The 27,472-nt window shown below is 33.2% G+C and overlaps 1 protein-coding gene across 3 annotated transcripts; it reads left to right on the top strand.

The window, feature by feature from the left end:
• The first annotated feature begins 1,956 nt into the window (after positions 1 to 1,956).
• Positions 1,957 to 27,472, top strand: LOC126688135 (uncharacterized). Of its 3 annotated transcripts, none has more exons than XM_050382732.2 (35): positions 1,957 to 2,233; positions 3,545 to 3,712; positions 4,102 to 4,191; positions 4,578 to 4,714; positions 4,801 to 4,891; positions 5,025 to 5,107; positions 5,225 to 5,331; positions 5,844 to 5,996; positions 6,376 to 6,440; positions 7,322 to 7,409; positions 7,548 to 7,626; positions 7,715 to 7,823; positions 10,322 to 10,381; positions 10,505 to 10,623; positions 13,085 to 13,466; positions 13,562 to 13,746; positions 13,850 to 13,922; positions 14,774 to 14,924; positions 15,011 to 15,180; positions 15,336 to 15,686; positions 16,810 to 16,977; positions 17,070 to 17,363; positions 17,583 to 17,759; positions 18,737 to 19,000; positions 19,913 to 20,011; positions 20,093 to 20,277; positions 21,355 to 21,690; positions 23,002 to 23,155; positions 23,244 to 23,354; positions 23,831 to 23,998; positions 24,460 to 24,577; positions 25,144 to 25,302; positions 25,501 to 25,610; positions 25,690 to 25,749; positions 27,100 to 27,472. In XM_050382732.2, the coding sequence occupies exons 1-35, from the start codon at positions 2,039 to 2,041 to the stop codon at positions 27,280 to 27,282; spliced, it is 5,442 nt and encodes a 1,813-aa protein (XP_050238689.1). In that variant the 5' UTR covers positions 1,957 to 2,038; the 3' UTR covers positions 27,283 to 27,472. The 3 variants fall into 3 exon arrangements, with proteins under 3 accessions (XP_050238689.1, XP_050238688.1, XP_050238690.1); XM_050382731.2 differs by having other exon boundaries at positions 24,460 to 24,586; XM_050382733.2 differs by lacking the exons at positions 1,957 to 2,233; positions 3,545 to 3,712 and having other exon boundaries at positions 4,114 to 4,191; positions 4,634 to 4,714; positions 24,460 to 24,586.

Below are 27,472 nucleotides of genomic sequence, written 5' to 3'. Positions count from 1 at the left end.
CATTCCCCTTCAAAGGAGGGGTGGTGCACGTCGTGCACCTCACTGGTGCACGTCGTGCCCCTGCACGACGTGCACTGATGTTGTGCACGTCGTGCACCTTCGTGGGCACGACCCCGACCGCTGAAAACGGCCCTATCGACGTGCTAAATCGATCCCGAGCTCATCTAACATCCATATAGCATCCTAATCTACCCAAAAACACAATAAAAACGTGTAAAACGAATCGAATACGTAATCGCGATACGGTTTCACCGTAACCTATCGTTTCAAATCGTTTTTTCATCAAATATACTCAAATAAATGGAGAAACGACTTGCTTACCGTGATTGTCCTTCGAAATACGATCGATTCGAGTTATTAAACGTCGAAAACGGACGAGAAACGGAGATTGTACGAGAGAAACGGTGAGAACGAACGAAAGAAATGAAATGTATCTGATGAAGGTTCTGTATCATTCCTTCATCTGAAGGAAACTTATATATAATGATCAATTTGCAACTTGGTCTTTGAAACTTTTCAAATGTTGCAATTTAGCCCAAAACTTATCCGCGTCCAAAATTTAAACGGCCTCCGATTGACTCGAAACTTTTACCACTAATACTATAAATTATTTCGCGGACTTTGGCGAAATAATTTCCGTCACGGGATTTATATTTTATTTTATATTAATTTCTGAAGTTAAATCCTCAAATCCCGCTAACTAACTTATTAAAATTTATTCTAAATTCCCGATATAATTAAATTAAATTCTCCTTAATTTAATTTATCGGAAATCTTGACACGTGGCACGACGTAATTATCTTAAAATATTTTGGGGTATTTCAAATTTAATTTTTAGTATGTAAAAAATAACGAAAAAATTTATAGTCATTAACTAATTAGTTATTTAATTAATCACTATTGTAATTAAAGTCCTAATTAGAATATGTAGCTAAATTATCTCCAATTTATTTTTTAGTATGTAAAAAATAACTAAATTATCTCCAAATTAGTAGGAATACCTATCTTTTTATTTGATTGAACTACAAAATTAAAATATTGTTAATATAATATTATTTAAATTTCTATCTTATTATTTTTAATGATATTATTAATAAAATTAAGTTAATTATTTAATTATGATTATTATAAAACCAAAAGAAGAATAAATTCAGTATGGAAAGAAATTTAGTAACCGAATATATTATATTTACTTTTACAAAAATTCTTAACTAATTTAATATTAATTATAAATAAAAAATTGATATAATTATAATAAATTTACTAATGTTCATTGACGAGTTACGTTACGAGCCACGTGCATAGCACGTAATGCGAAACTAGTTATTTGAAAGATACCCCATCTTTTTGACTTTTTAAGTTTATTGTACAAACTTTTTAAATCGTCGATTTTAATTTATTTTTCAATTTTCAATATTAATTGTATTTACTTATTTAGATTGGAGTAGAAGTATATTAAAATAATTTGACAACTGAGGGAGTTATTATAAAGACAATATAATATTTTAAACATCTATTAATTGTGTATTTTATCACGTATGCAAATTATTAAACATCAATTAAAATTAGACAAGTTATACAGCACAACTGTCGCGTCATGTCATTTGTCCAATAAACTAATAATAGATTAGCCATGTGGAATATTTCTACCACAAAAATTCATCGGGTTATCATTAACCTAACTTGGCAAAACGGTTGTATGAGATAACATTTTTAAAACGAAATGAATAATAAATACTAAAATATATAAAATATCTTGTAATTTTATAATATTTTATTAAGATATTTATTTTGTTACAAGACGTTTTAATATATTTGAAAAAAAATAATCATTAAAAAAGTTTGTTTATTTTTATATTTATGATACAAATTTTTAAAATCATTAATTTTAACTTATTTTTTATTTTTTTAATTTCAATTGACTCATTTGTTTAAATTGGAGTAATTTTGTTTTTCATTTAATATCCCTGACTCCCTCTGCTCTATCGCCATAGAACTTCTTTTTTCTGCCTTCTCCTCAAAGAAACTTCAAAACCAAATGGCACACTCATCGTCGCCGTCGCCGTCGCCGGCATCAGCGGCGAAATCCGACGAGGAGACAGAAGAATTACTCGATCGAATGCTCACTCGGCTAGCATTATGCGACGATTCTAAACTCGAAGCTTTACTGTCTAAGCTTCTCCCTCTCACTATCTCCTCACTCTCATCTCAGTCAACTCCTGTTCGCAACAAGGCAATCTACACCTTTCTCTCTTTACTTTAATTTTTTTTATTACTAATTTGATTATTTGTTAGATTTTTTTTAGTTTAGTAAAGTTGCTAGGTTAATTTTGCTATTCTTAGTTTAATTGCTTGCTATGTTGTCCTTGGAATTAAGAACTTAGAAATATTACCTGTATTTTAGGGTTTATTGATCAAGATGACTTAAGTTAGACACACTGCTGGAATGGCAATCTTATATATGTTTAATATCTTTGATTTTGTTTTATTATTAATCCAGCAGTGCTCGTGTACTTACATTAGCTGCATCTTTTTAATGTTTTGTGGTCAGTAAAATGTATATGATGTTAGTTAAAATGTACTGTAGACAATTAAGACTCGAGCCAGGTCTGGAACTGTTTTCCTTTGATATGAATGACTTGCATCATGTTGTAGTCTATGAAGCACTGACACGGGAACAGGTGTAGGTATGGGTATGGGTTTGGGTACCCACACGACAGACGTCATTTTCTGAGAATATGAGACTTGGATATGGTGGGGATGCGATAACTTAGTCATATATATTGAAAGAGAAATTATCAAGTGGAGATGTTTTTTGTATTTAAAATTAAAGAAATAAGAAAGAAGAAGTGTAAATTAGAAGAAGAGGAATCAATGAAATTGAAGAAATAAGAAAGAAGAAGTACAAATTAGAAGAAGAGGAATCAATGAAATCAAAGAGAAATTAATAAGTGGGTATATTTTGTGTGTGTTTATATTGAAGAAAGTAGAATAAAAGGTTAGAAGATGATTGAAGAGATGGTTGCATTTTGTTTTAAAAAAGAGGGGGCTGTGTTGATATTTTAAAGAAAAATTAGAAGAGTGAGTTGTGTTTTTATTTAGAAAAAGACCCATAACTGTTTTTGTTTCCATGTCCCCTGGCGTCTCGTCCTCCTTTCAATAGTAATAGTTGCTGGGATACTGATTTTTCCATGTTCCATGTGTGTCTCCGTCATATCATGTATCTCTGAAGTGTTTACGACTTCTCCGGGAATTGTCGGTGCTTCATAGGCTGACAGGCTCAGTTCATCAGGTTCTTTCAAATTTATGTATTAGATGCAAAGAAATGATGCTAAATTTGTTCTCACTGAATATGATAAACTATTGCTTTTCAGATACTTCTCAGTGTTACTTCCAGTTATATATGTTATTTCTAGTGTGGGGCATATTTCATATGTTTGATGTTTGCGGTGTCTATTTTACATCTAAATTTGTTAATGCCTGGAATAAATGGTGAGCCAGGCAGTTGGATTCCCATTTTGCTAATTTTTGGCTTTATCAGCAGGTAATTGAAATTCTGAGCCATGTGAACAAGAGAGTAAAACACCATTCTGAGATTGGCTTGCCATTAGAGGAGTTGTGGAAATTGTATACAGACTCTAATGCTACTTCAATGGTCAAGAACTTCTGCATTGTGTACATTGAGATGGCATTTGGACGAATACACGTAAATGTATGTGCATCTGTCACAGGTCTCAAAAAATTTCTTATACTCCCTCCGTCCCGTAAAGATAGAAAAAGTAGTGTTTTCACAAGAATTAAGAAACTCATTAATTATGCTTATTTTATTTAAGATATTCCTACAATCTCCTTTAACAAATTTAAGAGTGAATCATTATAAAGCCATTACATTAAATGCTCATATAATTAAATTATGAGGGTAGTTTGATAATTTTATTGTAAATTAACAATAAATATGACTACTTTTTCTATTTTTATGGGACAAAAAAAGTGGTCACTTTTTCTATCTTTACGGGACGGAGGGAGTATGATTTATTCTTTTGTTGATTGGGAATATTTTACCTAGCTAAACATTAATATTAATCCTCGACTATGTTATAGGAAAAGGAAAATATGGCTCCTCTGCTTGTAGCTAATATTTCTAAACTTCCTCATCAACACCAAGAAATTATCCTGAGAGTTGCTATTGCGGTATGTATGTTTTAGCTTGATCTACTGGTTGTATAATTTTTGACAAGTTTTTAAATAATTTTTTTCTTGTTCATTTTCTTACTCAGCTACTCTGAGACTAAATCGACTGGCTTTCCTTTTTTGGTTCTTTAGTGTACAATCACATTCAACAGAACTGATGCTTTATGATTACAAACTTATATTCTCTTGTGATATTTGTTTTAGATAGGGGATATATTATCATTTTCCTTATTCTTAACTTCTTTTGTCCTATTAAATTTATGCCATTGTTGTCATAAAAATTCTATCGATTCTGTTCTTTTTAAAATGAGAATTTGCTTGCAACTTACTTAATATTCAAGGTCCTTTTAAACAAATATCTGCATATTGATTTTACTTGGTTTTAGGTGATTGGTGAGTGTCATGCTGGTCAGATCAGTGATGAGGTTGCTCTGAAATATAGGTCAATAAAAGGTTCCGAAGATAGAGAATTATTTATCGATTTCTGCCTTCATTTGATGCTGTATCAGCAGCCATCTCAAAGGTTAGCATTTTAATTTATTTTAAAAAGTAGCGTTACTCTTTGATGGTTCTCAAAGATCTCTTTGGAGCTCATTGTTTTTCTTGCAGTGGAGGATGTCCAGCTGGACTTTCAATTGCTCAAAGCAATCGTATTACTGGAAAGCTTTCTTTGAAAAACGATGTGCTTTTGATGAGAAAGGTGACAGTAAATCTGAAGAGTCTTTTGTCTGGATATTTAGATTGTTATCTTGTTTTATGCTTTTCTGCCTTTCTCTACATGTGTATTCACATTCCGCACAGTTGTGCTTTCTCATGCTGACTTTTATGAACAGTTGGGAATTTTGAATGTCATTGAAGCTATGGAGTTGGAATCGGAATTTGTTTATCCTTTATATCTGGCTGCTAGTGCAGATTGGTATATTCTGTTTTTAACTTATAGCCTAAAAAAGTACTTTTTGGTCGCATACCTTATAATGATAACACAATTCGAGATATCTAATGTTCTTTCTTATTTGATGGTTTTCTTTTCAAGCCAAGAGCCTGTCATTAAGAGGGGGGAGGAGCTTTTGAAGAAGAAGGCATCTACTGCTAATTTAGATGATCCAAAGTTGATGAACAAGTTGTTTTTATTGTTCAATGGTAGGCACCATAGATTCATCTAATTGAATTCGTCCAGCTGTTGAATTTGTTTGAGGACTGAATATGAAGTTGACCTTAGTTACAATTTTATTGGTTTTATGCAATTTGATTCCAATCCTGCTCATATGGCCGGAAATATTATTTTGGCCCAACATTCAGGATCCCTAGAAGTTCTACATTCTGCACACCTAAATATGTGCATCCATTTGTCTCAGATTTCTTATCCTGAGTGGAAAATATAAAACTTGAGAGAAGTCAGATTTAATTTACAATTTAGCTTAACTCGGATTTTATTCATCTTTTATGGCGAATCTTAAACCTTGATGCAATAGTAAGGTTTATGAACTGGGGCTCTCCATTCTAGCTAGAGTATTTTAGGCTCACCTAGTTAGCCTGAGGAAGGCTAAGTCTGGTTGCTTTTACAGCCTGCAGATATTGAAAAGCATTGTGCGTTGCAACATACTTCTATTATGGTGAATCTCATGACTGACTGATATGTATGCTTCATGCAGGTACTGCTGGATCTGAAAATGTTGCTGCAGAATCTAGAGTTTCTCCAGGGAGTGTTGCTTTGAAAGTAAAGTTGATGTCTATCTTTTGTCGGTCTATTAGAGCAGCAAACAGTTTCCCCGCAACTCTGCAGTGTATTTTTGGCTGCATATATGGTATAAATTATTTTGATTTTCATAAACAGCATTGTCATTCTGATGTTATACTTACTATGGGCAGCCAAACTCTTTGGATATAATTATACTATTTACATGTTAATACTTCTAATGCAAGATGATTAATTAGCCAGATGAAATAGAAGCATTAACATGTGAATCATTTGTGTCATACATGGGAAAATAAAAGAAATAATGAATTAATGGTTGCATACATGTTATTTGTCAGCTAAAAAGGTCCATTAGAAAGCCCCTGATGAATTGTTCATTATATAAGATTTTTTTAGCCTATTCATTTTTGTGATTTGATATCTAGTCCTATGATAATCATATCAGCTGCTGATTTCTAATTTGTATTTTAATTTTTGAATTGCTCTAGGAAGTGGCACCACTTCAAGGTTGAGACAACTGGGAATGGAATTCACTGTTTGGGTGTTTAAACATGTAAGGACCCCATATCTTTGAGTTGTATTCATTCTTTAAAAATCTAAAATGCAGTGGTCCTTGATTAAAAATCTTTTAAAAAAGCTGGGTGGATCCATCATTGAGATAGCAATTCAGTCCATTCTCTGTCTCCATAACTGAAGGGAATCTCAGAAGTAGAATGAAAGATGAATAATCATAGAATGAAATTCACATAAATGCTAACTTGTTTGATTTGTTGCACTGAAATTCTTTATCTTTATCTTTTCAAGATCTTACTAGTGTGTTCATTGCAACAAAAGTTTTTTAAGATCTTTCTAGTATGTTTGTTGCAGCGGAAGATTCTTTGGCCAAGGAGAAATCTTGAGACATGTGCCAAGTTTTTTTGAATATTTTGTTTATATCCTCCCAGATTTTTTTATGTCAAAGAATAACTTTTATGAACATAATTTTGATATTTCTTATCACTTGTCTTGTTATTTTCCTAGGTGGGACAAAAAAGATCGTTTGTGTCTTGAAATGTCCAACAAACAATTACTCTTCTTATCTTGATGACTATTAACAAGTAGCTTGAAATCGAGCATGTTAAGTCTGTCAGAGGCTTCCTTATAATTAACAACAGACCATGTAAACAATTTCATAGTCTGATTCACCTAATGAAAGACAAAGTTTCTTAACCATGCTGTATCGGGATCTTCCAAACTTTATACTAACAATTTTCTACTTTGAAAGATCTTTGATGTAGCTTATGATGGCATTGACTGCTATATTGGTTAATTTGCTTGCAATTGTGTGTAGAAGTTATTTCTTCATTTTGTTGATGCATCCTGGGAAAGAAAGACCAGCAATGTCTTGAAATTCTCAATTTTATTTTTTGATGTTTTTTCATTCCTTCTGTGTAGGCTTTAATGGATCAGCTAAAGGTTATGGGCCCAGTTATACTTAATGGGATCCTGAAGTTACTTGATAGTTACTCAAATTCAGATTCAGGTACTTTGCAAACATTCCCTTTTAATGTCTGCTGCGTACCCGGCTACCCACTTGATAATAAGATATGTATAATTTCATTGTTATTTATTGTTTGATTAGACATCAGCATTCATTGCAATTTATTTATTTTACTTTCAGATATTATCGCTAGGGAAATTAAAACCTTTTCTTTTCAAGCAATTGGTTTGCTGTCACAGCGGTTGCCTCATCTCTTTAGGTGAATACCCGTGCATTCTCATCCTTATGGTTGCGTCTTAGGTTATTTATGTGATAATCATCAATAGCTTTTCGTGTCTTTATTCCAGAGACAAGATTGACATGGCTGTTCGGCTTTTTGACGCATTAAAATTTGAGGCTCAGTCCCTTCGTTTTGCAATTCAGGAAGCAACCAGTTCTCTTGCTTCCGCTTACAAGGTCCATACATAACTTGATCAAAACTTGCATAAAATTTTCTTGCTGTCAAGTGGCGTTGCCAGATCATGCAAGTTGTGCATTATTTCTTCCTGTTTGCTGCACATGGGTTTATTTCCTTACTACACTCTTGTTTGTGAAAAGAAAAGAGACATCCTCTTGATTATTGATATAGGTGTATCCCTTCTATGTTTTGAGCGAATGTATTTCCTATTACACTAATCTTAGCTATAGTATATGCAATATCTATGGCCAGAATTGAATAACACTATTGGTATTTCACTTTTTCTGCTTCTACTATTACTATTATTGCAATTGTTACTTGGGAAACTGATACTTTAGAAGTGTATGGTCAATAGGAATACCGTGTCTGTGTAGTATGTAAATCAGTGTGAATTAGGGGTAAAACCACCTGGCTTTGTCATATTAGATATGGGTTTTTGAGATTTGTAAGGGAATGTGAATTCAGGTACTTTGCAAACATTCCCTTTTGCAAGTCGGAAAAACTACAAACCTGTTTTAAGTGATACAGAGCCAAATGGCTCTGAGTTGATTACTTAACTTGCTCTCTTGGCATGCAGCATGCTGCCCAAAAAATACTTTTAATCGGTGATCAAGTGATTCTTTTATAATAATTTCTGAAAATAAGTTGAGTACTTACTTGTTTACTGGTGTTGTGTGCTTGTTTTAATGATTCCCACTTTTTTTTATCTGGTAATGAATTTCCAAAATCTTGTCATAAGCCATTATTGCTGCTGCTACTATTGGCACTACGTTTAACTTTGGGTATTATTTTAATATATCTGCGTTCAGTAAAAGGTGAAAGTGAAATCTAATAAAGAAACATTGAGAGAAAGGAGATTGATATGGTTTGTGCATGAGCATCATAAACAATATAGTCTGATATGAAAAACTGAATCTTTTAAGGTTATTGGACATAAGAAAGGGAGGGGCAGAACTAAGGTGTAATTGAGGAAGAAATGAATAAGAGCTGAGTGGTTCTAAATATTCCCGAAGGTTTAGCCGAAAATAGAATGAAATGGGGAAACAGATCCATAGAGTCGACCTCAACTAGCTTGAGATAAAAGGTTAGTTTGAGTTGAGATTATAGAAAATACAAATTGGAGGATGCAATGTTGCAAAATAAGCAATAGAATTTCCCTGATCGGGACATCACAAAAAGGAGATTGAAAGATAAGGCATATCCTTATGAATTTGAAGAAACATTTTGCTAATGTTTCTTTTTCTTCTTCCATGACATTTCTTTTCTTGTGAATGTTTGTTTAACTGATATTTCATCGTTCTATCTATGAGTCATGTCATTTGCACCTCTTTGCTAGTAGCATACTACAGCAATTGAAAAAACGATAATGCTATTAGGACAAATGATGTTGGAGAAAATTGTTAGGAGTACTAGAGCAATAAGAAAAACCTACTCTTCAGTGAAAGGGGCCAAACCATAACTTCACATGCAATCTCTACTAATTTAAATTTATGCCATTCAGTGATATTGATAGGCTCTCACGCTTAGTCAGAGCTGGGTTTTATTTCCACAAAGACATAGATATGTTTGGGGTTTACCGATTGACTTCAAGCTTGAGAAAACTGTCTAATAAGTATCTAAGTATCAACTCTGCCATTGTGAAAGGAAAGGAAATTGCTGAGGTACTACAATCAAATTTATTATATTAGATAGGAAGTGAATGATTTGGAATAAAAGAGGAGAATTTTGGGGAGATTGTAGAGCTGACATGTCTTTCATTGGAGCAAGGATTTTTTAGAATTGGTCTTAGAGATGCTCTTAATGTATATCCATTGTATTTGCAAGGATATTTTAGAATTGGGACCCAAGTTATGCAATCACACAAACAAATATGAAATACTTTCTCATGAGTTATGAATTTCTTCCCTAGAGATAAAACAATATTCTAGAGCAGAAGTGGGAAAAAACAATGGTTTTTGGGTTGTATAGGCTATTAAAGCATTGATATCAGTAAAGCGGAACTGGTATTTATTTCCTTGTGAATCAAGCATATAACCTTCGCGGTTCAGTAACTATGGGGTAGTTATAGACGTCAGGGTGTATAAGCCTCTAGTTCTTATTATTTAAATAAGTGTGCTGTGGTGATTATGTTGAAACCTTACATGGCTATCATGTTCTAATGAAGGCTCCAGTAGAATTAGACACGAGCATACATTTTAAACACAGTGAATTTACTGCTTCTTGTACTCCTTACGGCTTCTTGTTGCTCGTATGGGAGTATGAATCAATCTGAGAAGTGCTATTTTGTATTGCCTTGAATAATTGACATTTTTCACCTACTTGCTGTATCTGTGATTTGATTCAGTCATGCTTTTGCCTTGTCATTCTTCTGGAGTTGTTTGCGTTTCTTTGTGTTTATAATTATGACTTATAATATAACTAGTTTATATAGACATTTGGTCTCACTGCCAGTTAATTTTACATTTCTAATGATTTTTTTTTTCAATTCGACCATCAGGGTGCCCCAGCTGCTGTACTGGTGGATTTGGAGACACTTTTGTTGAATAATTCTCAAGTGGTATGAAATAATTTGTGAAAGCTTCTTGTGTATGATGCTGAATTCTGTTCATATACTTATCTCAATTTGATCTATAGTTCACTGCTTTATGGTTAAAACTTAAATTTTTTTAGTGCCACTCAGGAACAAAATGAAGTACGTTTCTGTGCTGTGAGATGGGCAACATCTCTATTTGACTTGCAACATTGTCCCAGTCGCTTTATTTGCATGCTTGCAGTGGGTGATTCTAGGTTGGATATAAGGTAGTTGGGTTTTTCTTTCAGTATAAACCCTATAAACTTTTCTTTTCAGAATCTTTTACGCTCTTCATCTTGTTGCCGATACATGTACTAACTCACATCAGATTTAGCAGTGTCAAATGTATTTGACTTGCAGAATTTTTCCATGCAGTTTTATGAAATGCATGCAAATCTTCTATGAACTGGGATTTTATTTCACAAATTGTTTTTGGCAATTATTTATTCACACAATTAGTATGTTAAAAGGAATATAGTATCTAAATGTTGTTTGAATATCAGATAATCAGTTTTCTATCTTATCTATCATTAGTTATTATACACCTCATCTTTGCCTTCAGCCCATTGAGAACTAGCTTCGTATCAGACAAACTTCTTTACAACAATTCCTCTTCGGTATTAAAATTATTTCAAAGTTTCAAAGAAATTTTTCAGTGACTCACTGATGTTGGTATTCAGAAAAGATTCTAAACCTTGCTGTTTTAAATTGGTGGAAAGCATCAAACACTCAGGTGTTAATTGGCCCAAAGCTACCTTGAAATTGAGAATCTTAGATGACATAATATCTTTTAGATTAGTTGGTTAACCATAAATTAAAAAATAGCCTCCTTTAGCTCAGTTGCAGTCCTTTCTGATTGCTCATATGGCTGGCATTCCAGTCTGTAGCTATGTGCCTGACCAACTGGATGGATGAGGACTGCAGACTGTAAGTAGTTGTTCATCAACGATCCATTTTGCTTTTCTGTAAAGTGGTTTATATCTGAATAGATTATAGTACGGCCTTAACTTGCTTGGTGCACCATTGCAGTCAATGTTGTCAAAATCGCGTTTTAACTCGTACGATTTTACGAGTTAAAACCTTTCAAACGATTCAACACGTTTAAAAAATCGTGTTTCAATAAAATCGTTGTAAAATCGTGAGTTAAATCGGTAAAATCGGTAGAAAAGCGATTTTAGCACCTATTTTAACGATTTCAATTCTCAGTGTTATATAATCAAAGTAAGAGTCATGGCTAAAGAAAAGCCCACTTTTAAATTAAACAAAAATAAAGCCCACCTTGTGCAATTAAACATGGGCATATGTGCTTATAAAGTAAACACTAAAATATAGACAAAATCATAAAAACGCATAATGTAATTTCTTTTTTCGTTAACTTTGTCTTTTTCCTTTTCTTTTATTCTTTAAATTAATTTTTTTACTTCTATTTTTTAACCATAAATGGTGTCATCTATGTTTATAATTTTCTTATAGTCTTAATTTTTCTAGTCTTTATTGATTTTTTTTTAATTACAACAAATGCATATAATTTACATTTATCTTTTGACATTGATATTAATTATTTTTAGCCTAATTAAATATTAAATTTTAATTTTAATTTATCTATAAATACTTTTATTCTTTATATGAAAATATATCATCTATGTTTACCCCTTTCTTATAATTTTAAATTTAGTCATTGTTGATTTTTTAAAATTATACATTATTGGTTTTTTAAAATTATAAAACACACATATATTTTATATTTAATTATTGGCATTAATATTGATTTGTTATTTTTAGTACAATTTAATATTAAATTTTATTTTTCATAAGTATTTTTATTCTTTATATGACTTTTTTTACTATATAAAAAAAACTGTTGAATCAAATTGTAAATAAAAAAAGATATAAAAATGATATATAATTTAATAAAACTAAATAAAAATTTATTTATATTCTTTAATACTTGCACCTTTATGTTTGTAATATCATAGTTTATACCATCCGTAAAATCTTACGATTTTACGATTCGATTTTACGTTACGAGTTTATAATACTCATTCCGATTCTAGTTTGAAAAAGCGAGTTTGACAACATTGATTGCAGTCCTTTACTTTTAAAAGTTTGATTAAAGTTTCTCTGTCCAAAATATTTAATTTGCTTTGTAATTAACCGCTAAATCGGGCATATGATTTTGCCATTAAATCTTCACTTTTCTAATATTGCTGTCAATCTAACATGAAACCCGAGCTTCAATTTTTTTTTGAACTATTAGTCTGTAGACAGCCTGCTTATCCAAACTATACGGGTTGAGTAAACTTTTTAATGTGTCCACAATATCAAGGTACCCAGACTCCATTATCATCATTATTGACTCTAGTTCCAGTCTTTTTTTGATGGAAAGGAGTCTGCAGAGGATGTTTTCTTTTAGTATTTTATGCCATTTTAAATTGTTTACATTTATTTAGTAAGACGTAGGAACCTTGAATTGTTAAAGTTATGAGGATAGATAAAAAGGGGGGAAAGGGAGTTCCAATGAAGGGGGTTTCTTAGAGTTAGTAGTGTTGTTTATCTTGCTGCTGTAAAAATGTTTTTAATATGTTATTCTTTTAAAATGTTGCACAGCATTTCCACCATAATGTTCTCATTTAGTTGTCATCTTATCTATTTGCTTTGCTTCTTTCTTCTTCCCCTCACTTTCTGAAGGGAAATGGCGTTTGAAGGCTTGTTTCCTGTCAAAGAGGAAGGCCGGAGTGCCAGTCAAAATCTAGATCTTACATATCCAAAACTTAAGGACATGATGGATTTTATTCTTAAACAGCAACCAAAGCTATTAGATTCGGGTGACTTAAGGGAACAAAAGCTTATTTTTTCATCAAAGGTGTATGTGGTTATGATTAAGTTTTTGCTGAAGTGCTTGGAGTCAGAAATAGAGCAAAATAACTCTCTAGAGAGATCTCCTGAATTTCTGTCTTCAGTTGCCACAATATTTTTGCTTCTGGAACATGCTATGGCATATGAAGGCTCAGTGGAGTTGCACTCCACTGCTTCCAAGACATTAATTACCATTGCATCTTATCTTCCAGAGGTTGGTTTTCACAGTTTATCATGCTATTGAGTGTTTTTCTAGTAGTTTTTGACTCTATATTTGTTTAATATTCTCTCTCTCTTGCTTCTTTATAGATGACAGCATCACACTACGTAACTAGAATTTCATGGCTTAAGCAATTATTGAACCATGTAGACTTAGATACTCGTGAATCTTCAGCACGGCTACTTGGCATTGCTTGCTCTGCCCTTCCAGGTCCTGCATCATCCAATCTTATACGTGAACTGCTTTCCTCAATTAGCGGAACCAACAAGTTGAGGTTTGTAGTTTATCATAATATATTTATTTTTGTAATCTAGTATGACCTATATGGCAATAATCGTACAACTTCTGAGTGTTGAGGTGAATGAATTTTGTTTCAGGTTTGAGGCATTTCATGGATCGTTATGTGCTGTTGGATACATTACTGCAGATTGTGTATCTAGAATGTCTGCTGTAAGTTTAATTTTTATATTTACATCTGCTGGATATTTTTCGAAAACAACTGCAATTTGTTTTTTTATATTTGGACCTTTAGACAACAACAACTGCCTCAGCCTGGTAAAAGCCATTACCTATTGCTCACATAAAATCTTTCAGATAATGACGGTAATGGAAACAATGGGCTTATGATCCATAATATGATGATGTTCTTTCTACAATTAGAATGGTTCTCATTCAATTCCATTGTAAGAGTTAAGCAACTGCTATTTATTTTGTGGGTGTTTGGTAGAGGACAGAAATTTTGTTTTTACTGTCCTTAAAACATTAAAGGAACTACAGCCCCATTCTGTTGCTATATTCTGATGTCAGAGATGTTTGGTGATTTTTTTGTCACTTAAAACATGACATTGCTAATGTCAAGAGCACTTATTATAAAGGTGAGCTGTTGGAAGGGGTTCAGTATTAGCTAAAATGAAATAAGATGGTATATGAAGAGTATTCACCTTGTTTTATTTTGGGTGGAGTGAGAAGAATGGAATTTAAGGATTTATGAATAACTTGGTGCTACTAGATATGGATTTTCTTTTCCTTTTTTTTTTAAATCTTGTTGATTTATTAAAACCAAGCCAGTATAGGATAGTGTCCAGATCCATATCCTTTTCTCCCCCATTTAGAATATTATGTGCCTTCTTGGATTTCTCCCATGTATATGTGATGTGCTGTTTTTTGACCTCTCTCTCTCTCTCTTACAATGATATTGTGGCGCTAAGTCCTTCGTGCTATCTGCTAAGCATTTACTTGCTATATTTCTCTCCAATAGCATGCTATTTTTATTCAACTGTGTTTGTATTTGTCGATTACAGATTCAAGAGACATTGATTCAGAATGTACTGAAAGGCTTGACTGATGTTGTTAACTCTGAGACTGCAATCTTGGCCTCTGTTGCAATGGAAGCTTTAGGTCATATTGGGCTACGGGCACCATTACCTCCACTTGCTGATAGTTCTGGTTCAGGTGAATATTGTAGAATCTAATTGTACTTATTAAAAGCATGCTTAATAATTCTTAATCAGTAATATTATTTGAATTATAAACTGCAGTTGAGATTTTGTCGCTCTTACGTGAAAAGTTAAGCAAACTAGTATCAGGAGATGATAATAAAGCAACTCAAAAGATTGTTATTTCCCTGGGACATATATGCGTAAAGGAAACATCTCCTTCACAACTGGACATTGCTCTTGATTTGATATTTAGTCTTTGCCGGTCAAAGGTGTGCAAAATTAATTTTGTTGATTATTAGCTAGTTCTACTTGTTTTTGCTTATCAGACTGCTTCTAACTCTCCAGACTGCATTTTGTGTTCTTCATTTGATTTAGTGCGTATATCTGTAAACATGTGTAATCTTTGTGTTTTTGTGCTGTACAGGTTGAGGATATCCTTTTCGCTGCTGGGGAGGCTCTTTCATTTTTGTGGGGCAGTGTTCCTGTAACAGCTGATTTGATTCTCAAAACTAACTATTCTTCACTTTCCATGATATCAAACTTTCTCATGGGAGATGTGAACCTGTCTTTGTCAAAGTATAGATTTAATGGAAAAACTGAAGCTAATGAAGACTTCCATGGCTCAGTTAGAGATGCAATTACAAAAAAACTTTTTGACACTCTTTTATACAGTAGCAGAAAAGAAGAGCGCTGTGCTGGAACTGTTTGGTTATTATCACTGATCATGTACTCTGGGCATCATCCAACCATCCAACAAATGCTTCCTGAAATTCAGGTTTGTCGTTTGTGCTGGCTGCAAAGTGTTTGACATATTTTCTTCTATAGTTGTCGCAAATTGCCTTGCCGCCACCATATTAGTTGGAATAGATTCTTAAATTGGTATGCTACACTGTCTTGAAACAGCAACGTTGAGGCTTGCCAAAAACTTTGTTCATGGACTTTGTCATTTAAGCGTTGTTAGAGATAATTTTATTCTTCACCTACATTGAAATTTGGGTTAATTCCTAAAAAAATCACGAACTTTACACGAAGTTTCATTTTAATCATGACCTGTGAAAGTTGCCATTTAAAAGCACGAACTTTCATTTTGTTTCAAATCTATCATTTCAATGTATTTTTGTTGACTAAATTCTTCAATAAACCATTAATGAAAGACCCAAATTATAAATCGACATTAAATCTTATTATCTTTTAGTTAGAGTATATAGGATTAGGAATTTTTGGTTCGATAAAATACATCGGATTTTACTTTGGCGATAGATTTGAAACAAAATGAAAGTTCGTGCCTTTAAAAGACAACTTTTAAAGTTCATGATTAAAATGAAACTTCGTGTAAAGTTCGTGATTTTTTTAGGAATTAACCCTTGAAATTTTACTAAGTTAAGGCATATTAATTGTTTTCTTAGTTCTTGTGTCAAAGCCAAATGCGACATATATTATGGACCGGAGGGAGTAATTCTTCAAATCAAACTGTTAAATTTGCGGTGTTTAAATTTGTTATGAAGATGTCCATACAGTTCATCCCTATTATCTTGATTTAAGGCAGAGTTAATCCAGTATTTTACCTAATAAATTTTGCTTAACTTCATTAGTTTCTAAAACTTTTTTGAATCGATTTCGTGAATCTTCTTTCCCTATCATAAGAGTTAAGGATACTGCAGTCACAGTACTTCATTCACAAGTAACTTGTTTCTAATAGCTTCTCACAATTTTTTTGGTGTGACCTTTGGCAAGATTTCCAATAGAAATTTTTATCTAGACATGTTAAGGATGCTCAAATGTCTTTCCTGCAGATATTTGAATTTTGCACAACTACAACTATAAGTTTATATTAATCCTATTCATTTTGCTGCTATGTGTCCATGGTATTATACTAGAAAAATTTCACATGAATGCAGGAGGCATTTTCTCACCTATTAGGTGAACAGAATGAACTTACACAAGAGCTGGCATCCCAAGGCATGAGTATTGTTTACGAACTTGGTGATGCATCAATGAAGAATAACTTGGTAGATGCACTTGTAACCACTTTGACTGGTTCGGGGAAAAGGAAAAGAGCTATCAAGGTAAACACATCTGTCTTTAGGTCTCCTCTTGGAGCAATATTATGTAATTGTGGAAGACTTGAGTCTCAAATTTTGGAGCTCATAACTTATAGCTGGTTGAAGACTCTGAAGTGTTTCAAGAGGGAGCTATTGGTGAAAGTCTCAGTGGAGGAAAACTTAGCACTTATAAAGAGCTTTGCAGTCTAGCTAATGAGATGGGTCAACCGGACTTAATTTACAAGTTTATGGATCTGGCTAACCATCAAGCTTCTCTGAATTCCAAGAGAGGTGCTGCTTTTGGGTTTTCAAAGATAGCTAAGCAAGCTGGGGATGCCCTCCAACCTCACTTGCGATTATTGATTCCTCGGCTAGTTAGGTACCAGTATGATCCTGATAAAAATGTTCAGGTAAGCATATGTCCGTCAGTTATATATCTAGAAAAAGTTGCATAAATCAATGAAATCAATGCTAATGTTTTCAATTTTCTCTAGTCATGCGTCGCAATTAACGACAAAATATTATTTTGAAAAGCTACTAGAAAATCTGAGACTGCAGTATTTAACACATTTTCAGCAGATTTTATTTGTGATGCTCCTTTTTGCTCTTTGTTTGTTCAATGTTTTCAGGATGCAATGGGACACATATGGAAGTCGCTAGTCGCAGAGCCTAGCAAAACTATTGATCAGCATTTGGACCTCATTATTGATGATTTAGCTATGCAATGTGGATCTAGGCTTTGGCGATCACGTGAAGCTTCCTGTCTTGCACTTTCAGATGTTATCCAGGGACGCAAATTTGAACAGGTGATGAGCTTGTTTTGGGCTTGTATTGGCTGGCTTTTACCTATCTTTCATTTAATGAGGCTCTAACTGCTAGATCTTGGAAGAAATATTTGCGAAATCTTTAACCTCCTGCTGTTAATATTTTTTCAACTAAAATGTTTTCTCTCTGTTCTGATTTTCAAAAAGGACTTTGATACGCTTTCATGCTCTCCAGAGCTTCTCATAAACTGTTTTAAGAAAAAGCCAGTCATGTCTCAATTAGTTTTAGTATTGTTGTGGACCATGCCTCTGCCAATAGAACATGTATGAGAAAATAAAACTGTCTTCCACTGACATGTTTATTACAACTGTTTGGTGGTGGACTGGAGATTAAATATCATGGAAGTATCTGTCAATTGTTTTGCTCTGCTGTCAATGTGTCAATGCCTTGCGATCTGAATTTGGATTAATATTTATCATGTAGATATTCAAATTATATCCTAGAGTCCTATCACCTATGCACGATGTGAATGCCTAGGTAGTTAATGATAAATGTGAATTACCTTCAGATTTTATACTTCTAGTTTTAAGGAAAAAAACTAATTAAATTTAACAATGATTTGGTTTAAATGTTAAACATATTACACTTGTTATCTACCAAGACAATCGTTATCCTATTTAAGCCTTGTTGATTTACCACTTTTATGTCTGTTGACCTGCTTTCAGTCCTAGTAATGTTCTATTCATGCACCTTTTTTCTGGTTAGATGAGTTTTTATATTTTTCTAAAATGCACCGACTAATAGGTCTTCCTCAGTAGTCACTGCAATTGAGTTTAAGAAATTTCTCACTTATATTACCTATTTGTTTGGCTATGCAAACCTCATCTACTGGATTTCTTCATTTTGAACTTTGGTGAAATTTTCTTGCATGCATTGTTAGTTTAGTCAGACTTCCATATTATAGTACTCGAAATTGGCATAAGTCTGTTGTTTTCACCATTTTATTATTATTTCTTAGGTTGGGAAGCATCTGAAGAAATTGTGGACGGCAGCATTCCGTGCCATGGATGACATAAAAGAAACTGTTCGAAATGCTGGTGACAGATTATGCCGTGCTGTATCCTCATTGACTATAAGATTATGTGATGTCTCGCTTACTGAAATATCAGATGCCAGGAAAGCAATGGAGATTGCACTGCCTTTTCTACTTGCAGAGGGAATATTAAGTAAAGTTGACAGTATTCGGAAGGCTTCAATTGGAGTTGTTATGAAGCTAGCAAAGGTTTGCTGTTTCCATTCTTATTATGCTGGGAGTAGAAAGGAGTTTTCATTTTCTGTTTACAGTGCCTACCTCTATTTGCTCCATGATACATCCTGACGCCACTTTTGAGGCTAAATTTTAAACAATTAACTTTAATACATGATATGTTTAATGGAATTTTCTAACATAAAGTTTATGTATTTACATGTTCAATTCGTAATTGGTCATGTAATTTTGTGTGTGCTAATACTTCAGGAACAAACTACACACGAACAACTACATGAAAATTCTTTAATCCTTTCACTATCTGAACCTAAAAAAACTCAACGGGGGTGAGAGTTGAAATCACTCATTATCTAACAGTATATTGACTAAAACAGTTCATCCTTTTTCTGATGTTAAGAGGGGATCGTTCACTATCACTACACAAGTGTTGGATGAGTCTTAGTGGGGTATCTTCCTTTTAGTTGAGTCCCATAAATTTGTGGTGTTTGCAGTTGAAACAGTAGCTAAATTAGTTTCTGATGGAAGGACTTGTTTGTATTTTGCTTAAGGATGTGAAATGTCATGTATAATATGTAGAAACGAATCGAGGTCCACTTGTCTTTATATTACATTCAAACCTTTGTTTTAACTCTGAATCACCTTAATTAATACACCATAATAACTTCAAACACCGAATTATACAGATCAACACGGTTTGAGATACCAAGTTATTTAATTGCAAATATTCTGCTATAAACTTCTGATTTTCAAAGAAAACTATGCTCAGACTTATTATATTAGGTGGAACAAAATTAAGAATAGACATCTGGCATGTGCCACCAGGTTAACAAAGTAAACCGATTTTTCACTTAGTTACTCGTTCTAGGATTCACCATGTTACTTTGATGTGTTCTATTAGTGTACTCACAGATATTATTGACTTTACAGGGTGCAGGGATTGCACTTCGTCCACACTTGTCAGATTTAGTGTGTTGTATGCTTGAAAGTTTATCAAGTCTTGAAGACCAAGGGCTTAATTATGTTGAGGTTTGCGCTAACAAAGCACTTTTTGATACTCTTGCGATTCCACTGTTTATTCAATTATTTAGTCTTCCTTGCCCCTGCTAGTTGCATGCAGCAAATGTCGGGATACAGACAGAGAAGCTTGAGAATTTACGAATTTCAATTGCAAAAGGCTCTCCAATGTGGGAAACTCTTGACCTATGCATAAATGTTGTGAACACTGAATCATTAAATCTCCTGGTTCCCAGGCTGGCTCATTTGGTTCGCTCGGGGGTTGGTCTTAATACTAGGTGAGTAAATATATCAAATCTATAGGTAGGTCACTACTTATAATTTTAAGGTGCTGATTTAGACTCTTTCTCAATAATAGATTTCATTTATTTATTTCTTAGTTCAGTTGTTGTAGAGAAAATGTAAATTAAGTTGTTAGTCTTTTAGATTGAGCAACTTGAATTTCTTATTTGACTAATAAAATATTAACAGCTTTTTGATTCATTAGATTTTTCAGATAATGTAAAAATTAAGAAAGTATAACCAGCTCACAATTTTGTAAAAAGTCGCTATTTCAAGCTTATATATTGACTTTAACTTAAACATGTTGATGGGAAAATGGGTAGTTGTTACAAATTTATTATCTAAGAATATTTATGGACAATTCCAAGATAAATACTAAATGTTGGCCAGTTGACATTGTCATTCCTCTCAAAAGAAAAGAAAAATGACTTCCCATTTTTGAAGTTCAGCTAATGTGAATGCTGAGCCTTACATTATATCCTTCGGATTTAACTGCTCTCACAAGTTTTTTTTTTTTTTGTAGGAATCATGTTTTATCATTGTCATAATCATGAGCTACATAAGCTATAGAGTCAATCAAGTTTATTTAAAAAAACTCAAACTAGAATTAGCACGGGGATGCACCTTGGGACCTGAGCCCGAATTTTCCTGATGCATCAGAATTGAGAAAGTTACAATAATCATTTTTGGTCATTTTTTTCACAGAAATTTGTTTTAGATTTTAGAGATCTATGTGTTTGGTTCAACTACATGGTTAGGTTTGAGTACTAATATTTAAATCAAGTATAGTTCTAATCAGTTATGTAACTTGTGCTGATACTGCAATGGCCGACTTAGGATAAATGAGTTTTAGCACCTACATAATAACATTGTAGGCTCAAACTTCCAAGTTGTTAATAAGGCTGAATCAATCCTCTATCGCTCTATTTTATACTTGGGAATTGTCATGGTTATGGCCTTGAGGATGTTATTTGTAACTTTAAGATAATTGTAGCTCCTTCTTATCTAGAGATAGCTAATGAAGCCAATGGTCCATGATGCAATTCTCAACCTTGACATTTCTTCTGTTGCAGGGTTGGTGTTGCCAGCTTTATTAGCTTATTGACTCAGAAAGTTGGTACAGATATAAAACCATTTGCAAGCACACTATTGAGGCTGTTGTTTCCAGCTGTCAAGGAGGAGAAAAGTGCTGTTGCAAGACGTACCTTTGCAGGTGCTTGTGCCATGGTTTTGAAGCATGCAGGTCCTTCTCAGGCTCAGAAGTTGATTGAAGACACTATAGCTTTGCATAGTGGGGAAGGGAATGCACAAATTTCGTGCGGACTTCTTTTGAAAAGTTATTCATCGGTGGCGTCTGATGTTGTAAGCGGATATCATGCGGAAACTTTACCAGTTATCTTCATCTCAAGGTTTGCATCAGATACCATTTTAGGCTAATTAAAATTAATGCATGCTTATCGTTTTCAAATATTTTGATTTTCCTCAAAGCGTGTTTGCTAGATGCTGTTTGACATGATTTATTAAATCTTATTTTAAAAAAAATAAAGTTATATTGTATTTGGTGAAAGTTTAATTTGCTTTTCACTTATCTTTTTGCTCATTTTATTCACACTTTTCCCTTCAACTTAAACCAAACTCTCTTCAATTATGTAAAATTCTGTCTTAATGAACACTATTAGAGAAGTATTATGAAGTTCTTTGTTCCATAGAAGCCCCATATAAATTTGTCTCTTAAATGACTTGAAATTGATTATCATTTTGGTGTTGTATAGTACTATCTTCATCTATAAAATATAGGCAAACTTGATATTCTGAACGTCCCAAAATATAGGCAAACTTGATATATCAGTTTGAATAATTAAATTAAAATCAATTTTATCCTTCATCAATTTCAATTATTTTTATTGTATTTTCTTATCATCACTAATAATTACTTTATCCAATAAAAAATTAATACTAAATTTAGTTTTTTGAAATTTATTTTTAATCCTAATAAATAATTGGTGTTCTGAAAATTTACAATTGATGACGTTGAGAATATATAATTAATTGAGGATATAAAAATAACCAATTTAACCACTATTTCTTACGTCTTGTACAAAACACACTTTGCTTATCTTTATGGGGCGGAGGGAATAATAATGATTAATCGATGATCTGGTCAAATAGGTTGACTAATGGATAGTTGGCCTGACTGTTATATTTATATTTCTTGAGGACTTCTTCCTGCTTTTTCTCGTTCTTATTCTGATACCTACATTTGCTGTTGTTTACCTGCTATGAACCTTTGAGAAGCATTAAAGATTTGTAGAAGTCCTTGGGCATCACACCCAAGGTTCTGTATGGGCATCGCCACCTGAAGTTGAATTGCATGACACAACCTGAATGAGTAGCATCGCATGAATTCTATTCCTGCCTGACAAATGAAAAATAAAACCACAAACTAATCCTAAAGGTTTCCTTCTTCTATCGAAAACCACCAAGGATTTAGTAAATTTAAACATAAAACAAACTTCCAAAATTATTCCAGTGACTTGTTCCAACTAAATCTGAAATTCAGAGAACTGCCCCTGAAATTTAAATATCAACACTCCCACAAGGCATTCAACCACAATTCTAAGTTTTTCTCGTGTAAACTTGTTTTTCTCGAGTTTCCTGTCACTTCTATGAATATGGCATCAGTATTTTTTTTCGGGACTAAGCATTTAACTCTTTTGCAGATTTGATGATGATAAGAATGTTGCTGGACTGTTTGAGGAGTTATGGGAAGACAATACAAGTGGTGAAAGGGTCACAGTTCAGTTGTACATAGGAGAAATCGTTTCTCTCATTTGTGAGGGTCTTTCATCATCATCTTGGGCAAGAAAAAGAAAGGTAAATGCTGCTCATACTTGTTTTCTGTTCTTCTGTTTTATGTTGTGTTGCTCACGTTTGTATATTTGTTGATGGGTTGCACATGCAGTCAGCCCAGGCAATCTCCAAGCTTAGTGAAATTTTAGGTGAATCGTTGTCTTCTCATCACCATCCTCTGCTTGAAGCTCTTATGAAGGAGATTCCTGGTCGATTTTGGGAGGTAGGAGAATTCATCCATATTTTTCCAGTTTGACAAACAAAAATATCCAAAATTGAAATGTTCAAAACACAAAATGATAAATGGACTTCACCTTTTACTTTTAGTATCAACACAAAGGTGAATCTATGGATATTAGCACATTAAAAATATTTAGTATGTGCACTCAGTTTTTCTTTTTCAAATCAATTTTTTCAAATTATTTAATTGGTTTCCATGACGGGCCATGATTGTACCAATAACTAAAGTTTGGCTCAAACCCTTAATCTCCAAAAACCTGGCTACATTTGAGGATTTTTCCAGCTTCAGGAAAATACTCTTGAATTTGCGCCGGAGTATATAAAATGTTTATAGTCACCTTGTGAATTAATTGGTTATGATAGTCATTCGATTAAGTGTGCTTCTCATTCTGTAAATGTGTACTGATTTGATACTAATATGTGTGTCCTTCTGTCTGCTAATTAATATTACTATGACAGGGAAAGGATGCTCTTTTAGATGCAATAGGTTCACTTTCTACATCTTGCCATAAAACTATTGCATCTGAAAATCCTTCTACCCCCAGGGCAATTTTGGATTTGGTATTTTCAGCATGCACAAAAAAGGTGAAGAAATACCGTGAAGCAGGTTTCTCTTCTCTTGATCAGGTAGCCATGTCATGATGAATCTACAAAGCTTTTATCCAAATGTTTACATTATTTCTCATGGAACATTCTTTTTGAACTTTTGCACATGTTAAATGGATTCTTATCCAAGTAGTGCCATAACTTGCACGAGAGTGGCTCAAACCAAATATCAAAGACTTATTTGAAAAAGAGAACCAAAATTAGCTATGTAAAAACAGGTGAGATGAAATGAGTTAGTGGGACATTATATACTGGAATGCAACATAGAGTATAAGCAGTAGCAGTTAACTTTCTTTCTGAATTTATTGCGGTGTAAGATAAGTTTAATGAAATCATACATCTATTTAAACTTGTTGAATGAGCTTAATATTGTTAACTGAACTTTTACTACACTTAGCTGCCATTATTGTTTGAGTTGCAAGTTACAATCCATTCCTGCTTTTTGCTCTAGCTGAAAAGAAGCTCACGTTTCTTTATCACAGGTTTTAAAAGCATTTGGTGATCCAGATTTTTTTAATGCCATTTTCCCACAATTATTTGAGATGTGCAACTCAGCTGTTGGCACAAAATCTTCCAGAACACTTGTTGCAAATGATGCTGGTATATCAGGTTCTTGTTTAACTCTTCTTATTCGTTCTAAGTACATAGTTTTGTCTCCGATTGTCTGGGTGGTGAAACCTGTAGCTGGGTGAAGTCTCACAAATTTCATGGTGCAATTAATTTAACATCTTATCAATCTGCAGTCCAATATTTTTTTAGATGTTTTGTACTATTTGCATGTATTTCCTGTCGTCAGCTTCAGTTCAAGAGATGCTAATACTATAGGTAATTTTCATTTTAAGTAAGATATTTCAGGGTTATTAATGGTCTCTGCCAGAATTTCTGGACACCTTTTAGGGTTGAGAATTGGTTTTGGTGGCTTTGCCATGTTGTGGAGTCTTTGAATGGAGTAAAATGCGTGCCTCTTAATGGGTTTTATTTGTGGCCATGCTACAATGCCTGATGATATTGGACCTCTTAACCTCTTAAGAGCCAATTCTGATTGTTATCCACTTTTGTTGGAGCACGTTACTTTTCTGCTTGTCGTTTACGTGAGGATTTTTTAATCCTCCTGTCTGCTACTCAAGGCATGTGCTACTCTGAGCATTTAATTCTCTCAAATGCAGGATCAGATGATGCTGAAGCCTCTTCTATCCCACTAGAGAAGATTCTGGCCTGTTTGATTTCTTGCATCCATGTGGCACGCGTAAATGATATTATTGAGCATAAAAAGAACTTGATGGATATCATAGCAATTTCTCTCTCACCTGTGTTTCAGTGGACAGGTAAAAATGCCTTTGCAGACTCAATTGTTTGCAATTGTTGACATTTTTATGTTTCTGATAATCAGCCCAAATTCACTCAGAATAAAGGATAAGAATTCATATAGCCGACCGTCACTAGTATCATGATTAAGGCTTAGTGGAGTTGTGCTGGGTATGCTGTAAAACTTTTCTGACAAACTATTTAATTGTTTTGGCCAGTGAAAATATCGGCGTTCTCATTAATAAAAGAACTTTGCTCAAGGTTCAGCAACACTGTTGACACTGAAGGAATGTCTCTACAAGCAAGTGTAATTTTTTTAATTCAGGAGGTAATACAATTTGATTTTGCCAATTCATCATAGTTGTCATGCATCTTTAGACTTCTGATTTTTTTTTTTTGGCCTACAGTTGTTTCAGGCCGTATTGCCTAAAATAGTTGAATGTTTAAGTACAGTAAAGATAGCCCAGGTATGTCATGTTATTTCTTGTTTTGTTAGTCGCCATTAGTTATTCATTTCTGACATGTCATTCTGGAAATCATGTTCTTTATGCTCTTGTTTTTTCCTCGCACAATCATGTGCATGGCTTTTAAATGAATCATATATATGTGGAGAGACATTGGTTTTCTAGTTTTTACTATGTCAAAATTTGTTTTTTTTTTTTACCAATTTCTGTTCATCTAACTTATTATGTATTCAAAAGAAAAAAAATGGCTAAACCCATCATAAAATCCCTATATTATTAGCTTTTATTTCACTTGGTCCTTTACAAATATTTTGCATTTAAGTTGTCCTTATCTATTTATTTTGTTCACTTATGGTCTTTTTGTGGACAAAATTACAAAAACGCTGTCGTTCTGATGTTTTATGCCTAAAAACACATGTGTGCAAAATAAATAGTTAAGGGACAGCTTAAATATATCATATTTGTTAAGGACCAAGTGAAATAAAAGTTAATAGTACACTCTAGGATGGGTTTAGCCAAAAATTTATTCTATATGTTGAAATCGTTTTGGCTAAAGCACTTAAAAGAATCTGTTTTTAAACTTAAAAAACAAATAGAGTTTTGTATAGAAAACAATTATATGAAAATTAATTTTAAACAATTGAACTTAACCTGTTTTCTTAATTTAGTTTAGTTTAATCACTTAAAAATACCAGTTCAATTAATTTATATAATGTAAATCTAGAATTAAAAAATCATGAAACTATTTATTGAATTGCCCTTAACTAATTTACTTACCAATTTTATTTTGCTTGCTCTTGCTGACGGTAAAGCTGGGATACCTTTACACTTTTTCTCAACATTTTTCCCTTATATTCGTTTGTTGGAGTTAATTATTGGCACTATTAAGGGGATGATGGATAATTTACATTTGCTGAGTCAAACAATATGTGCTAGTGTGCTTCTGTTCTTTTTGCCTTTTTTAATCAACTCTGGCTGTGCATTCGGTTTGAACCGTGTCATTTTTTAGAAAGAAAAATCTGGTTGAATAAAAAACCAAATGGCATTTTTTTACTTTTCAAACCAAACCAAACTGAAAAATCTTCAAATTATAATATTAAACTTAATCGAATCAAATTTGTCGGTTCAGTTCAGTTTTTTTGACTTAGGTCAATTATTTCAGCTTACTTCGATTTTGCACATCCCTAGCCATGCTGAGCTCGTCTTAAATGTTGGAAGGCATGATGATTTCTCATGCTATAGAACCCTTTAAAGTTCATGCAAGATCCTTTATATAATGCTGTATAGTTCATTCGTGTGCACTTAATTCTCTTTATGGGTGGTGATTCCCATTTTCTTTCCTTTCGAATTTAGGTTCACATCAATGCTTCAGAGTGCCTTTTGGAGATCGTCAAACTGTGCAAACAGCTTACATCGGTGAACTGGGAAGACGTAGTAGGGCTTAAAGGAGAGCTTCTTCATCAATGTGAAGTGGAAAAAAATCAAGAAGCAAAGATAAATCTGAGAAAATGCATCGACGTCATTGAAAACTTGTAATAAATACTAGTTGTTTTCTCACTATAGGAATTTGACAGTGTAGTACTATATGAGCACATGAAAGGAAAACATTAAATTATAATTTTACAAGAATAGTTTATACTAGATTATAGTCTTAAAATAGAAATGAAATGTGAAAGCATAAGAATTGATATCTAATTGTTTTCTAATTCAAATTCTTGTTACTTAA

Source organism: Mercurialis annua, linkage group LG6 (assembly GCF_937616625.2).
Source record: "Mercurialis annua linkage group LG6, ddMerAnnu1.2, whole genome shotgun sequence".
Taxonomy (NCBI): Eukaryota; Viridiplantae; Streptophyta; class Magnoliopsida; order Malpighiales; family Euphorbiaceae; genus Mercurialis; species Mercurialis annua.
This window is presented reverse-complemented; position numbering and strand designations above follow the sequence as displayed.